Consider the following 15,832-nt stretch of genomic DNA (forward strand, 5'->3'; position numbering starts at 1 on the left):
CATGTACTCACTCTGAAGAGTGAGTAAAGGGGGAATTGTGAGGGTTTTAAGTTTTATTTCATGCATTCAGTGTCTGTGAGATGGGGTTTGAGGAATGTGCTGGAGTGGGGGTGGTGTGAAAGTGGCAGGGAGAGGTGTGAAGTTTCGGACAATGTGGCATAGGCCCAGGTGGGGCTTGTTGGACTTCAGCCAATCAGTGAGCTGATCGATGAGCTGAGGAATGCAACTTTGAGGGGACAAAGGGTTTGAAGCACGGGGGAATTTCAGATCTTCTGCTGGCCACCGAGGAGGCAGACCAGCCTTCTGGGTGGCTCGGATTGGATCTCACATTTGATTTTATATATATAGGTTTGTTTTGTTAATAATTGTGTGATTAGGTTTGTAACTGTTTGTATCTGTTTTTATGCTTCTTGGATAATAAATCCATTTGATTTTTACTTTAACCTGCTGTTGTGTTTTGGAGGCGATTGAGACAGCATGGCTGCACGGGGGGGGGGCGATTTCTCCCTGTGTCCAGAAGTTGTGGCCTTAACACTACCAGTCAGGACATTAATGCCAATTTAAACATGAGGTCACTCTAACTCCGGATTTACTCCGATATGATTAGATGCTGTGTCCATGTCACTCCCCAAGTATCAGCACCATTGACAGATTTGCCACACCGGCTGCCAATTCAGAGCTCGTTAGTCCGACCTCAAATGTGTGAGACAGAGATGATGCTGCCAATGCTTTTTCTATATTAAGATATTGACACTGACTGGAACTGGAAAGTGGAGTGACTCCTATGTGTTTATACATAAAAGTACAATATGAGTGCATATTTTAGCATTTGTTTGTATGTTTTTGTGGAACTCCACCTGGGGTAAAGGCATTTTATCTGCTAGCTATTAAAGCGTCATTCATTATTTATCAATTATCAATATTCTGTGAAGTGGAAGAGAAAAAAAAGAAAATGAAGAAACCAGTTGTCGCTCACTCATATTCGATGTGCAGTTGTGTGGCGTCAGCGCTCTCCTTCATGTGCTGAGACTGTCGGCTTTTCTCCAGCTCCTGTTTATGAGCTCTCCTCATCGCTACAATGGCTGTAGAAAGATGTGGAGACTTGCATGATTCTTCACCATTGTTAAGTTAGAGTAAGTTCATTTCTGTTAAACTTCAAATAACTTTTAACACTAGACGAAGACGTTTACCTGCCATTGTGGCAGCCGTCTCTTCCTTTAGCAGCTTGTCTCTCTCCTTCAGAAGTGCAGCCACCTCCGTCCGATGCTGCTGCTGTAGATCACCCATCAGCTGCCTGTGCATTGCCTCCATGGCAGCGAATTCTTGATCACAGGATGCCTATATTAAAATTTAGAACAAGTTCTCTTAAAATCAGTGATCACTTACTTGCATTTATGGAAGAGAAATAAGGTCTTTGTTACCTCGTGTTTTTCAAGATCTTTCTGATAAGTCTCTCTCATGGCTGCTGCACCATCTGTCAGCATCGGCTTTCTCTCCATCACGGTCTGGTCTGTTAGGGCGGAGGTACTTTCGGAGTATGTTCTGGTCTGTTTCTCTTTGGAAGGCTTGGTGTAATAACCATGCACGTGTTTCATCTCCTCTTCGTGGATCTGTTGCAGTTCCCTTATCTTCTCTTGAAACTCAGTTTCCATTTTGTTCATCTGTTCCTCATGGTAACCGTTGATCTTCCGTATATCTTCCAGGAGTCTCTGGTTCCCAGTCTCTACAGACATTATCTTTTGCTCTGCACGCTCTAGTTCTCCTCTTAATACAATGTTGTCCTCCTGGAGCTGACATAAAGTGTGATTAAAAGTCTCCTGCTTATCCTTTAATGTGATATCCTGCTCTTTGCACAAAATTTGCAGTTTGTCCTGTAACACCACACTTTGCTGCTGCTCTAAATCCAAGAGCAGCCTGTCTGACAGATAAATCAACTTTGCTTGCTCCTGCATCCAATTTAAGTCAGCTGCTGAAGCATTTTCCCAGTTATCATCCACACTGCACTCTACTGCATTGCCATCAGAAACCTCCCGGCAGAGTTGGTGTAAGAAATTAGCCCTTCTCTGCAGCCGGGATACAAGTCTCTCCAACCACTCTGGTTCTTTCTCTGCCTCTACCTTTTGAACATCAGATTCAACCTTTTCAACTGGTTTGGCAGCTCCTTCTGAATCTGTATCCTCTCCCTGCACTTGCTCCTCATAAGGAGCCAACTCTGGGGGATTGATATCTGCCAGACTCTTCCTTTGAACTTCTTGATGATTTACTTGAGTCACGCTCTCATGTTGCTGCTGACATTTTAAGGCAGCATAAATGAGCTCTGCTTCAGCACAGACTCCACCGATGGCCCTCTCTAAACATCCATTGTAGTCACATTCTGCTCCCCCAGAATGGGTCCTTTTTACTGTTTTTAAAGCTGTTCTTTGCGCGATTATGCTTTTGTACTTGTGTGCCAAATCCCCCCCGTCCTCTCTTGGTGGTAAGGATTGTTGCACGAGGCCATGTTGACTCTGAAGGACAGACACCATTTTTTCTACAACAAATAGTTCCCTCGATAAACACTTGCCAACACTTTCCACGTCATCGTCCGAGGGTAACGTACTAGTGGGTTTAGTTTGAGCACTAATGTTGCTCTCAGCTAATGTCTCGTCATTGAGTACCTTGCCCTCTCCTTTGCTGCCGTTGTGTGATTCATGCTGCTGTTTCTCTGCAACTTCCTCTCCTTGCTGAAGGCAGGCAGCAACGGTGGCTAGTTGCTTCTCAAAGTCTGTAATATTAATAGGAGTGGCCCGGAGCCTCCCTCTGCAGACATGTATGATGTTCAGTGCGACCTGAAACCTACCAACCAGCATCCTGCAGCGGTTTTCTGTCTCCTGGGCGAAGCGCTGGCTCTGCTTGGCCTGACTGTGAAGAAGCAGACTGAGGTGCTGAGCACTGGCTCGGCTCCGAGTGAGCTGGGAGCAAAGGTGAGGGTCCTGGCAGCTGGTGTGACTGTGGTGCTCCTGCAGTCTTTGCATGGTATCCTTTAGCTTCTCTTCTGTTACATAAAGCTTGGTTTCAAGTATCTGGATCACAGACATAAACCTTTCTGGGTCACTGTTTATTTCCTTTGGCCTGCTGTCACCTATGTGATCAGTTGTTCGTCTCTCATTTTGCTGATCAGAGTCTAAAGATTCATCCTTTGGTTGAGAAGAGTTACTGGTGCAACGTTTCAACACGTCATTCAGCTTCACTTCTGTCTCCTCCAGGCTATTACCTAAGACTTCCATCTTCAGCAAAACTTCACTCAGCTCTTGCTCCTTCCTGTCCAGGAGCCTCTCGTAGCCTTCTCGCATGTCCTGTGTTTCAGACTCATTTTGCTGCGCCTTCCCTAAGGCCAGCTGCAGGTCCTCGCTAACTCTCTCGTATGAGTGCTCAAGATTGTAGTAGTGCGTCTCTTCGGTTTCCAAGCGGCTTTTCAGCCTGCTCATCTCCCCATCTGCCTCACATAACTGGATCTGCAGCTCTTGGCAGCTACGATCGAGCTGCTCTCTTTCCTCTTGAAGTTTCTGCACAGCAGATACTGTACAGGCTAGCTCCTCTTGAAGCTGTTGTTGAGCCTCCTCAATGTCCCTGGTCCACGTCGGACTCTTGTTCAGGCCCTCCGCCTGCTGTTCATCTCTGTCCAGTCGCTCCTGTAGTTCTTTTGAGTGTTGCTCTGCCTGTGCCAGGCTGGAGGCCAAGCTCCTCCGTTCTCTGTCCTGACTTTCTTGAAGGAGCGTGAGGTGCTTCTGCAGGCGAGCCTCTTTTTGAGCCTGCGCTTCCTCATTGGCACGAAGTTCAGTTGTCACCTCTTGAAGATGTTTGTGCAAGTGCTCAGTCTCCTTCTGGAGACTTTGGTAACTCTGCAACTCCTGCTGCAGCTGTGTGAAGCGTACCTCAGCCTCCCTCCTCTTCTCCTCGCTGGAACTCAGCTGGGACTTCAGGGAGGCCACGCAACGCTCCCACTCCGTCTGCTGCTCATGGAAACGCAGGCGATCTTGCTCCAGATGGGCTTGTGCAAGTGCTGTGGCATCACCTGCGACAAGTAATTGTGCTTGTTGAGCTAAGACATCTCCCCTTTGCCGCAGGTCAACTTCCCTGGCTTTCTCGTGGCTCCTAGTTTTAGCCTCCAGCTCAAAGCGGAGGTCATGGTTTATCTTCTGCAGTCGCAGTAAAGCCAATGTTTGTTCCGAGTCGGAGTTTGAAAGAAGATCATTCTACAGGACAACAGTAAGCTGTAATTGGGACAAACTGTGCTTTGCATGCTCATATTGTATATGTTTGAGTGTCTTCTGCGTTATACCCGTGTATGAACCCTTTCTCTTGAATGCCTCCGTCTCTCTTGTTGTAGCTCTTCCTGCAGATTCCTGTTTAACTGCTGCAGTCGAGACAATTGCTTCTGTGTTTGTTCCAGCTGTAGAGAAATAGCAATGAAACTGTCACACAAATCAGGTATTCATTTGTTAATGCATTCAGGTGAACATTTTTTAATCAACTGTTTTAATTATGTACACACACTCTCAAGCATAATCTCACCTCTTTGACAAGTTGCCCAGTTTGCTGCTCACAGGGAAGTTGATCTTTATCTTTTGTGCTCTCACGAGTGAAGTTTAATGATACTTGCTGCTCGTCGCTGCGCGGTGGGGTTATAACTTGCTGCCAACTCTGCTCAGTTTTACTCAGCGTATCTGAATGTTCATCAAAACACTCAACATTTGACAGCATTGCAGTGGAAGTAGAGCTGTCACCAGCTCCATCAACACACGATGATGCATCTGTCACACCTGGTGCACAGAAGGTTGTACAAAGAATCAATTAAGTTCACTGTGATATGAAATTTAACAATATGTATGTATCACTATGTCTGTTCCCCTGTGGAGCATATTTATGGTGCATGATTGCTAACCACTGACGTAGAAGGTTCTTGAAATGAGCAGCAGTTTAAATTCACAAATACAATTATTTTTCACAGGTAGGACCCAAACGCAAGACCACAGGAGACAGAAGTTACGATTAACAGGTTTTATTTCGAATGTGTGAAGGTGTGGAGCCCGTGGTCCGACACCAGAGTGGCAGATCGACGGTGTGAGGCCCGTGGCTCGACACCGGAGGGCTGGCAGCTTGACGGCGAGAGTAGTCCGTGTCACACAAGGAGGGCAGAGCGGCGGAGTGTAATCCGTACACACGAGGAGGGCAGAGGACGCCACGGGGTTGACGCGGGTGAAAGACGGTACGACCTGACAACCCCAGACTGCAGGGCCAGAGCTTATGTAGTGACAGGAGCCTCATTAGTGGGCCCTGAGTCTGGTGTGTCAGGCAGCAGGAGGTGATCAGCGGTAGTGTCCTCAGCTGTGCACACTCAAGGGTGTGGCCATGGGAGGCCTCAGGTCAGACAGGGATCCTGACAGTTAATAATTTGAATTAAAGCACAAAAGCATTTTACAAAGCAACCATAAAACAAAAAAAAACCCAGGAGCCTCTTATTCTAAAGAACAAACAAAAAAAAGATACACAACAAACCTGATTTGCTGGTCAGAGGAAGACAGCTGACCAGCATTCAGTTCTTTCTTTTCATCGGTTTGGTTTGTTACTTGTGAACTTGGAACTGAATGGACTGAATCTGTTACAAAAGCTGTATATAAAACTATTAAAAAAATTATTTAGTGACATGTGGCATTATTTTCTCACAAAATTTTAGAGCTTCTTTTTGTAAATTTCACTTCTTTGATTTGGAGCAACTTAAGAAAATGCATCCATGAATAGTTGTAAAAATGAGCCACCACATTAAGATTGACTGTTATATAATTGAATTGGGATAAATATTCTGTAAAAAATTTTGAGAACTGTAAATAAACAAATTAAATATGAATGAAATTACCGTCTCCGGTGGACCTTTGGTCGAGTCTGTTGAGAGAGCGGCTGCTTCTCGTGAACGGAGCAGCCGTGAGAGACGAGGTGTGGAGGGACGAAAAGCTCCGGCTGCTGCAGAGGCGGAGAGCTGGTCTGGCTGAGCGAGATGCTGCTCTGATACCCTGGTGGCCGAGGCTGCCTCTTCTCAAACTGCCACCGGCCTTACTGCCGCTAGCAGTTGAATCACTGCCTCTGCCGCTGAGGCTGTTGCTCCTTCCACAACTAACGCTGGGTTTAGACGTCTGGCAGCCAGCCGGTTTACCTCTAGATGTACAGGTACTGTTAATGCTGCTGGTTCCTTTGGGAGAGAAAAAAGAGTGCAAGAGCAGAGGCTGAACACTGGTGGGCTGAGAAAATATGTCACATTAAGACAGACTTTTAGGTATTAAGTTCTGTATGGTTTTCAGTTTTGAGGACGATAATATTTAAAAGTCAAACATCGCACCTCCTGCTCAGCCCCATCCCAACATGGACTCTTTGACACATGCAATCCAATCACCACGGAGAGAACCTTTTAATCCTAAGAGCTCTTAATTTGCTTAAGTGCCATCTGACCGACACTGTGATCATGGACAGACGCACACACAGACACACACTTGAACTTGATCACATTTGAGCATTGGAAAGCCATCAGACATAGGCGGTTTCTTCCAGTCTTTAGAGATGCAGCCTCACCAACTGCAGAGGCCATCAATCTGTGGCCGAACCACGAGACAGAGAAATCAATTAGAGGAGGCTCCAAGAGTCCTGACTTAGCGGATTGTGCAGGTTGTAAAAGCACTGACTTGATCTTCGGCCATCAATGGCTTTATAAATAAAACCTAATACCGGTACATGCATATGAATGGGTGAATGGGTGTTTCTTTGTCAAATCTGAGCCCATAACCTCACCTTTGGACGAATTAACTAAACTAAGATGGCCAACGTTACAATTATTTAAATCGTTTTACTTTTGGTTTGAAAGTTAGGTGGTTTGAACTCCAACATTTCTCTATGGCATGCAGAAAAAACGTCTGTAATTAAAAAAAATGACGTGTGACTGACCAACATCGCATCTATCTTTCCTCCTCTCTGACAGCACCGGCGTTGATTGGCTGGCTGACATCACGTGACCTCACAGCTGATTCCGTTGGACGAGGTGTTTTGCTTTGCCTGTTCATCATCTCATGTAGCCATTTCTGGGTTAGCTAAAGCTGCAGAGTAGCATAGCAGTCATCGTCGGTTGTAGCGAGATACTATGGCCCAGGCAGCACAGGCAAATAATGTCTTCGACGCAAACAATTCTCAGATACAAGTGGAACACGATAAACAGCGTCGGCAGTTTGTTATACGACTAAATGGTAAGTTCGACATGTAAACATTTGCATGCTAGCTTGGCTAATGTTAGCTCAGAGGTTTGTGTGGCTTTTTTTTCTCGCTGCCAACATCGTCGTCGTGCACTTATTGATAACTCCAGCTGCCGTTTCCGACACAGAGGCGTTATTAATTTCACACAGGAGGGATGTCACGTCTTTATTCACATATTGGCTCGTGTCAGGACTGAAACGACGACAGGGCTTCTTGGTCAAAGCTGCTGACCTCCTTGACTTGTAACTTCACTAGCTTAGACACTCCTGAATATCAGTCATTACTTAAGGAGTTACCGAATAATAACCTAGTTCCTCTCCCCAACCTCAATCAGTTATGCCTCCTTTATAAAACATACAGTGTATGTTATTAATCAGATCCATATATGGGCAGTAGCACTTCATTTTGACACCTTTATTTCAAACCAAAGTATGTAACTAAATATAACTTATTTCCCTTTGTTCTTGGCTTTGGGTTTTTTAAGTTTATGATAAACTGAAAACAAACAGGTGTTTTGTAGCTTGTTAATGTGTGTTTACATAATATGTAGATTCAATCTACATATTATGTAAATTATGCAAGCTGCTACTGCAACCTGATCAATAAATTAAATGCCAACATGTCATAGTTAATCTGGCATAAGATTGTGTTGCATGCATGAGGAGTTTTTGTGTGTTGTGGTGGTCATCAGTGATTCTCACTGTGAGCAATATTTATGAATCTGCTGTAACAGTTGTGACCTTAAACATTGACAATTGCGTTTTTATGTAATATCAGTATCCCCTCGAGAGGTGGGGTTGTTACTTGGGGTTGGGTGGAGACAAACACAACCGAGAACTATGGCCTCTGTCTTCCCTCAGGATCTCACGACCGTGCCGTTCTTCTGTATGAATATGTCGGGAAGAAGACGGTGGACTTGCAACACACTGAAGTTCCAGATGCTTACAGAGGTAGAGGAATAGCAAAGCACCTGGCCAAGGTAAAACTCACACAGGGTGGTTATTTTCATCTGTCATCATCTTAAGAGAGGAGAGGGAGTTTTTCTGTTGGATAATTTCTTAAAGGCCCAATTTATATTTTTTATTATTTTTCAAATATTCATGTGTTTAGGATGTTGTTGGCCGGGCAACCTTTTTGTTTACATTTTGACAGCTAGTATCTTTTCACATTTCTAATATATAACACCTTTAAATGTTATAGACAGTATACAAACATAGGCAGAACCCAGATTACAATGTTGATTAGCTGTAAGGTGAAAGATTATCTTAATATAATGACTTTGCTTGTAATTTTACCACTTATATCTGGGAAGCTTACTCAGGCATGTAGTTGAACTGCACAACAACAAGTACTAAAATATAAAAAATCCAAGTGTGGAGTGTGTAAAATGCTGTCTGATAAAAATGTCTGTCAGAATCGTTGAGATGTGATTGTGTGCTTCTGTGATGGCAGGCAGCCATGGATTTTGTGGTGGAAGAGGACCTGAAAGCTCACTTGACCTGCTGGTACATTCAGAAATACGTCAAAGAGAATCCTCAGCCTCAGTACTTTGAACACATTTATCAATGACCACACATGGCTCCGAGAAGGAGAAAGAGACTCCCGTGGAATAAATACTGTGTGGCATCGTGCTTTGGAGTTACAGGCTGACATACAACAAAGGACCCACCAGGCTTTGTTAAACATGACATTGAGTGACTCCAGAGACGACCGATCTCACGGCACAGACGTCCGTGAGCTGAACGTTGGGTCTACGAGTTGGAAACACAGGTGTTACACCAGTAACAGGAAGTGAATCAGCTGGTCACTACTCTTAACAAAATTAGCAAATAAACTAACCCAAGCTGAAGCCTGTTACCTCAGACAGAAACATTCAGGATGCTCACTGATGGGAAGCAAAGGCCGGGCCTGTAAAGATAACGGATGTGATGCATATTTCCTGTCCTCCTTTGGACTCATCGGATGTGAGCAGCGCTGCTAGATGACCGACCCAGGTGTCTTTCTCCATGATGGTGATGGCGATGGCTCAAACTATGATGACTTTTATATTTCGACCCTCTTCTGATATTCTTTGGCTTTATTAATGTTCTTTTTTCTTTCGCCGCCTTTCTTACAAATAGTTTTTTAAAGGCTGAAATGCTAATTTGCTAAGTTGTAAATGCTAAACAAATCTTTGAAACGTCATGTCATTTTTTCTATGAAATTGCGGAAAGGTATAGGCATTAATTCGGTGGATACTGGGTAATTATTTGGAATTTTATTTTCCCAAAATCTCAATTTGGTTCCACTGTTACTATATCCACTCCCACTGTTTTAAGTAACAGAAATGTACTGTTTGTTATTGGAGTCCTAAATTGATCATGGATGCAGGGATTTGTAAACCAAAGAACACAAACCGAGGATGGCGAACTTTGAAGACAAAGTTCATAATTTTCTCCATCGCACATGTTAAATATTAGACACACGTGATAAATTGGGTCTGAACCTCGTCACTGTGTGGTACAACGCTTCAGTGTGGATATGGATAAATATCTCTGCTCAAACCAGCACTTAAAAAAACAGCACTGTTATATTCAGGGCATTCACATTGTATGGTGTCCATTGTCCTTCGTTCCGTTTTTCAGTAAAATTACACTGGATGGCCGGATCTTATATGCTTGTTTTTTCTTGTCATTTGATCTGTTTTTTTCTTGTACCCACATGGCTGCTTTCACCAGCTGATGTAAAAATGATAAAGGTCATCATGGAAGAAATGTTTTACTAAAAACAAAACCAGTGTATTTTTGGCTCTTCGTGAGCTTTTGCTGTTGACAATCTTCAGTGTTGAGGAGAAGAGCACCTCAGGTTGCTCAACACTCTGGCAGGACACACAACATGAAATGCAGACTCTTTATCTGCTTTAATCACCGAGTTAATTGCAGGAATCCACTTCCCCTTTTGTAAAACCTTCCTTAGGTGACACAAACCTATTGATAGACCAAGATATCCGATGTATGATTTCATTTTTGTGTTTATGTTTATATGTGTTTACCAATTCTTGTTATATTGTTTTGTGCTTTTGACTTTCTTTCCATTCTTGCTATATATGAATAAATAAAACAATACTCATCACATTATCAATGTCAAAGTTTGTACATACAGCCAACTTTAAAGAGATTAGGTACTGTACAATATATTTTGCATAAGTAGTGCAGTAATTTAGAGAGACACATAAAACTTTGTATGTACACTAAATGTAGCGTCCAAATCTTTAGCAGTAAGTAAACCTTTAGTTGACGCGTGTTTCTTGTCCTCAGCACATAGTTCATTAGATCCATTTCCTTCGTACAAGTCAGTCAATCAAGTTCCTTTCTTCCTAAAAGTACGCTGATTACTTCGACATACTCTAAGTATCCACAGGTTATCCACAACTTAATCCACGTAGATCGTTCCATTTAACACGTTTCATAACACGGTCGGAAAACTGCGGCTCCATACTGCTTCAGATATTACTCACAACTGTCAGTAACTGTCGCAGTGTCCTTAAAGTGACAGTTTTCTGTCACTTACATGTATTTCTTACTATAACAAATTACAACGACATCCTTGTAACATTCAAAGTAGAAACAGAAGTGATTACAGTTAAACATGTAAATACAAGTGAATAGTTAACATCACATTGAATTGGGCTCCTACACCAAACTATGTATGTATATTGTGGTAATTTAAATGTATTTGTGTTAACATCCTGCAACAAAGGTTAAAGAAAAACTGGAAGAGTTTTGCAAACTTGAATTTGCCGCCATCTAGTGACAGTATTAAGAATTACACTGTCACATTGTGTACTGTTGGGTGAGCACCCCTAACATGGGTGAGCTGGAAAGAACTCTGCTTGCTAATCTCCCATTTGAAAGCACAGCAGTTCAACCACAAACCCAGCGGAGACTATGTTCTATAGTGAAAAACCTGCCTGTAGTAGTTATTTTACAGCATATTCCAGTGTGTTTAGACTGAATATTTGACTTGTGGGCCAACAAAAGCCTAATTAACTAGGGCTGCATGTTGATATCAGTGTATTTGATATCTAACTTTGAGGAATGTAAACATATATTGACCCTTTTCTTTTTATTTGATCAAATTAATTTACCAGGTTAAAATAAAAAAGCTTTGCCTGAATGAAATGTACTCTAAAGTAATAAAAGTGTTCTAATCTAAATCCGGAGCTGTCTGATCCAAGAATAACTAAACAAACCTAAAGAATCTGACCAAGTTGCCACACAAACCTTCAATATTTGGCAGATGTTATTACTTTAATATAATAAAGGCGCAATATAAACAAATAATGAATGGCCTAATCAACACATTAACTGATGAATAATTGACCTACTATCAAATAAGCATGTTCTGAGTCTATAGCCTTATGTTACATCAGTTGAAAGGCTTCTTGATTGTATATTAAAACACGATCAGGGACCATGGCAGGTTGAGCAGGCATGTTTTAAACATCATTTTGGCATCGCCAATATGCTTAATTGGATTTGAATTGATTGGTCATGCGTGCCCCATGATTACAATTTTTTTACAATTGTTGTCAAAGGTGAAACACTTGGCTTCCGCTGATCTCGCACTTCTGAACGTACACATTAGTTGTTACAGAGCGCTTCAGGTTACAACACATGGACCGGGAGCCCACACTCGCCATGGTGACACAGAGACGAGCACAATGTGGGTGAGCACCCAGAAATCTACACAACACAAATGCACTCACAAAACGTAATGGTTCGGACACTGTATTGCATACTGTATACATTATGTCGTAACCCATGCATGCAATCTATTTTGCGCAACAATGTAAATATATAAATGTCCCCTGTATGTGTTTGATGTTCAATTGTAATGTAGTTTATTAATTATTATATTTCAAACAAACATACGTCCGTTAATTTGCAATTGGTATATTTAAAATAAATGCTCTGACCTCTCAAACTTCTATGTGCTATTATAAAATACTTAAAGGCGCTCTTGCTTTATAGCCTCATGGGAAGAGTAGTCCCAATTCGAGTCGACGTGATGCGTCGACTGCGCTGACTCACTACATTACCCATAAAGCTAGGCGCTCTCACACGTCACCCGCAATCACGGTTGTATCTCCAACATGGCGTCGCTGGGAAGGAGGCGCGGTGTCCCAGTGAGCAGGGAGAGGTCAGTTACTCCACATCTTAGATATTAAACGGAAATGTTTAAATGTGATTCATCGTTTAGTTGATGTCGCCATTCACCAGATCCCAAACATGCATATCGTTCGGGTCTGAACGTAAAATGGCAACAGCGACAAGTCGGAATTTTATTCCAGGGTTAGCTAACATTAGCAGGCTAACGTGCACAGCTAGCTGACGTTAGCAAGGAATCAAACTAGCATGTGATGTTTTGGTTATTTCACACCAGCCGATATAACCGTGGGATAAAAAGCGTGTTTAACAGCTCGTGCGTGCAAGCACTGTTGTAATACGCCATGGCTCACGTGCTACACGTCTCTGGTTTAAGTGTTGTCCGCTGTGTTTGTCGACCTGTTTAGAAAGTAAAACGGTCCTTAACTTAGCTGGCCAGTCCTCCAAACTTTTCACCATGTGAGCGTGTTAGCTGTTCGTGTCGTCTAACCGACGCTCAGGTACATTGTGTCCCCTGCACTGTGATCCCAGATTGTTTTCATTAGTATCTAATACTCATTGAGCCAATGCCCGCTGTCTTTGGAGCCCAATGAGGTCGGTGTCTAACCTAACTAGGTAACTTAGGTGAGTCGTGAGGGCTGTTTGCCATCTTGTCAACTTGTACCGAAGGCCTCGGAGAGTTGACACTCATACAGACATGCGTGTTTGTCATATTCAAAGATGATGTGTAAATAACCCGGAAAATATCAGTTTACATAATATATTTTTCGATTAATCAATTACACGCAAACTAGTCAACGGACATATTTAATTTGTCCATTTAAAAAAATAGTTTTGTGTAATTTCACACTTTTAGCTGTTGGTCAGACAAGTTATTTTGTTGACTATTTTCTGAGAACGACATTTTATGAATTGATGGAAGACAATATGGAGCAAACATATATATTTTTTGCAAACTAAGTGCACACATTAGCAATAATAAATAACAAAAAATATTCACAGGCTCTTGAAAAAAGGGGCGGGTCGGTGTAAAAATGAAGGCAAACCAGTCTTGGATGCATCGAGTCTAGTTGTTCTCTGTATCCGTTCTCTCACTGTTCTTTGCCGTATGTCTGTTTCTGAACAGGGGAGTGATGGCGGCGACAGACTGCTACATTGTGCACGAGATCTACAATGGGGAGAATGTGCAGGACCAGTTTGAGTACGAGTTGGAGCAGGCACTGGAGGCCCAGTATAAATACATTGTCATTGAGCCCACGCGCATCGGAGATGAGACGGCCCGGTGGATTAGCGTGGGCAACTGCCTGCACAAGACGGCCGTGTTGTCCGGTACCGCTTGCCTCCTGACGCCCCTTTCACTTCCCATTGAGTACTCGCGTTATGTGGCGCTGCCCGCTGGCGCTTTCAGCTTGGCCTGCGCGGCCCTCTACGGGATTTCATGGCAATTTGACCCCTGCTGCAAGTACCAGGTGGAGTACGACAGCCAAAAACTCTCGAGGCTGCCCCTGCATACACTCACCTCCTCGACGCCCGTTGTATTGGTACGCAGGGATGACGTCCACAGAAAGAGACTCCATAACACGATAGCGCTGGCTGCCCTGGCATATTGCGCCAAGAAGATCTACGAACTCTATGCGATATGAGTGCACTCTGAAGAGGGTTTAAGAACCAACAGAAAAATAAAGGAAAAAACTAACAAAAACAGCGCCTATCCCCCCCAGATGTAAGAAAAGTGGAAGTCCCGATCAGGCCCAGCAGTTAGCTCCACACGTGGGGGGTGCTTCCATTTTGAACTTTGATCAGAGGGATATAGTTGAAACCAGAAGGAATTGTTTTTTGCTTTACATTTTCTTTACTTCTATGTGACAACGGCACACTTATATCCGTAGTACCCTTGCGCCTCCTCCCCTGCGCCCTCCACCTGCATCCTTGACGCACAAGCAAGTGCTCAAGGGTACGACAGCAGCCCCTCTGGATTGAATTGTACTGCAGTAACGGACCGACGTGTTTTGGGTATCGAGCTCGCTCCCCTTTCCCTCGTAGTTTTACTGTACCCCCCCCCCCCTCCTTTCTGGCTGATCAGTACATCACTCTTTCATTAAACGTTAGGATATTTCAAACTAACTTTTCTGTATTTTATTTTACTTTTTTTCATTAAATTCTACATTATGTTCAGAAACGAGACAAGTAGTTGCAACTTATTTGAGTGTGTCTTGTTCATGTAGATATTCTTGTTTTAAGAGTGTAAGAAAGATCGTATGTGACGATGCTGTGGCTCAATGTCTTTTTGAAACACTACAAAAATACTTACTTTAAAAAAAGTCACATTTTACACATTCTTCTAATGTATATTACATTGACATCAAGCCAAACCCTCATAGTTAAATTACAAAAAATACAAACACGATTTGACATTACAGGTAATTGCACAGCAAATTATGAATTCATACTTTGTGTATGTTTATCTCATGGTGCTTGTTATGTGTTGCTGTCTCGATCAGCAGTTTTAAAATTTGGGGTCATAGAAGAAGGTAAAAGTGGAGAATGAGTTGTGATATAACAGGAGACTTGTATCGATTTAATAAAGTGGAATTCGGATGTGAACTAGTTGAAGATGGAGACTGACGTTGTCAGGGACACTGATTAAAACTATACGTACAAATATCCACTACAATTGAAGGATTGTTTACTTTGCCAGCAGGATTTAAACATGTTAATTAAAAGTTTCCTAAGAATTTTGTGTAAATCCCTTAAAGCTCTATCAAACAATGTGTTAAATAAATTGTAAACTTGCTTGTGGTGTTTTAGTATGTACTGTGATCACACATGCCAACAAACAACTGTGACGACAGTGGCTGAAAACCAGATGCTATAGTTTAACTCGGTAAATAGTGCTTACAGGTAAAACTTAAGACATTTGCCCAGCTCTTCTTTTCACATCGACTTACTGCTACGTCTTGCACAATTTGCAACTGAGAGAAAGTAGTGCAGAGTAGGCACATTTTTCCAATTCAATTTTCCTTTCACCTCACATACACTTTCATGGGTTGAGCAGAACTGAAGCAGAGGGTGGCCTGAGACTTGACTCACTGATCTGTGACCAGAGCAGGGTAATTATCTGTCAGCTGACAGGAGGGCTGAATGATGGACTGGCTGTCACACGTTTTACGGTCTGATGGCATAATGATGCCCAGCTCTTTCTCCAGTTGTTACCCAGATGTTGCGTCTCCTTTTAGGCTGCCCAAGAATAATTCAGACTTTCTCCTGATGAACTGCACACATGAATAATCATGTTTGTCCAACGTTTCACTCGTAGACCCCAATCAGATTGTTCGTGGTAAACAATTAATTTACATACTGATTATTTTTTAATTCAGGGCTCTATTATCTCATATACTGTAAATATGGAG

The 15,832-nt window shown here is 42.7% G+C and overlaps 2 protein-coding genes across 2 annotated transcripts; both read left to right on the forward strand.

Moving 5' to 3' along the window:
- The first annotated feature begins 7,129 nt into the window (after nucleotides 1–7,129).
- Nucleotides 7,130–10,388, forward strand: natd1 (protein NATD1). Its single transcript, XM_079281125.1, has 3 exons — nucleotides 7,130–7,268; nucleotides 8,136–8,254; nucleotides 8,728–10,388. The coding sequence occupies exons 1-3, from the start codon at nucleotides 7,166–7,168 to the stop codon at nucleotides 8,842–8,844; spliced, it is 339 nt and encodes a 112-aa protein (XP_079137251.1). The 5' UTR covers nucleotides 7,130–7,165; the 3' UTR covers nucleotides 8,845–10,388.
- Nucleotides 10,389–12,389: 2,001 nt separating this feature from the next.
- tmem11 (transmembrane protein 11) lies at nucleotides 12,390–15,189 on the forward strand. Its single transcript, XM_079281220.1, has 2 exons — nucleotides 12,390–12,456; nucleotides 13,549–15,189. Exons 1-2 carry the CDS (start codon nucleotides 12,410–12,412, stop codon nucleotides 14,063–14,065), a joined length of 564 nt encoding a protein of 187 aa, XP_079137346.1. The 5' UTR covers nucleotides 12,390–12,409; the 3' UTR covers nucleotides 14,066–15,189.
- Nucleotides 15,190–15,832: the final 643 nt, after the last annotated feature.

The sequence above is a fragment of the Melanostigma gelatinosum genome (genome assembly GCF_949748355.1).
Source record: "Melanostigma gelatinosum genome assembly, chromosome: 13".
Lineage (NCBI taxonomy): Eukaryota > Metazoa > Chordata > Actinopteri > Perciformes > Zoarcidae > Melanostigma > Melanostigma gelatinosum.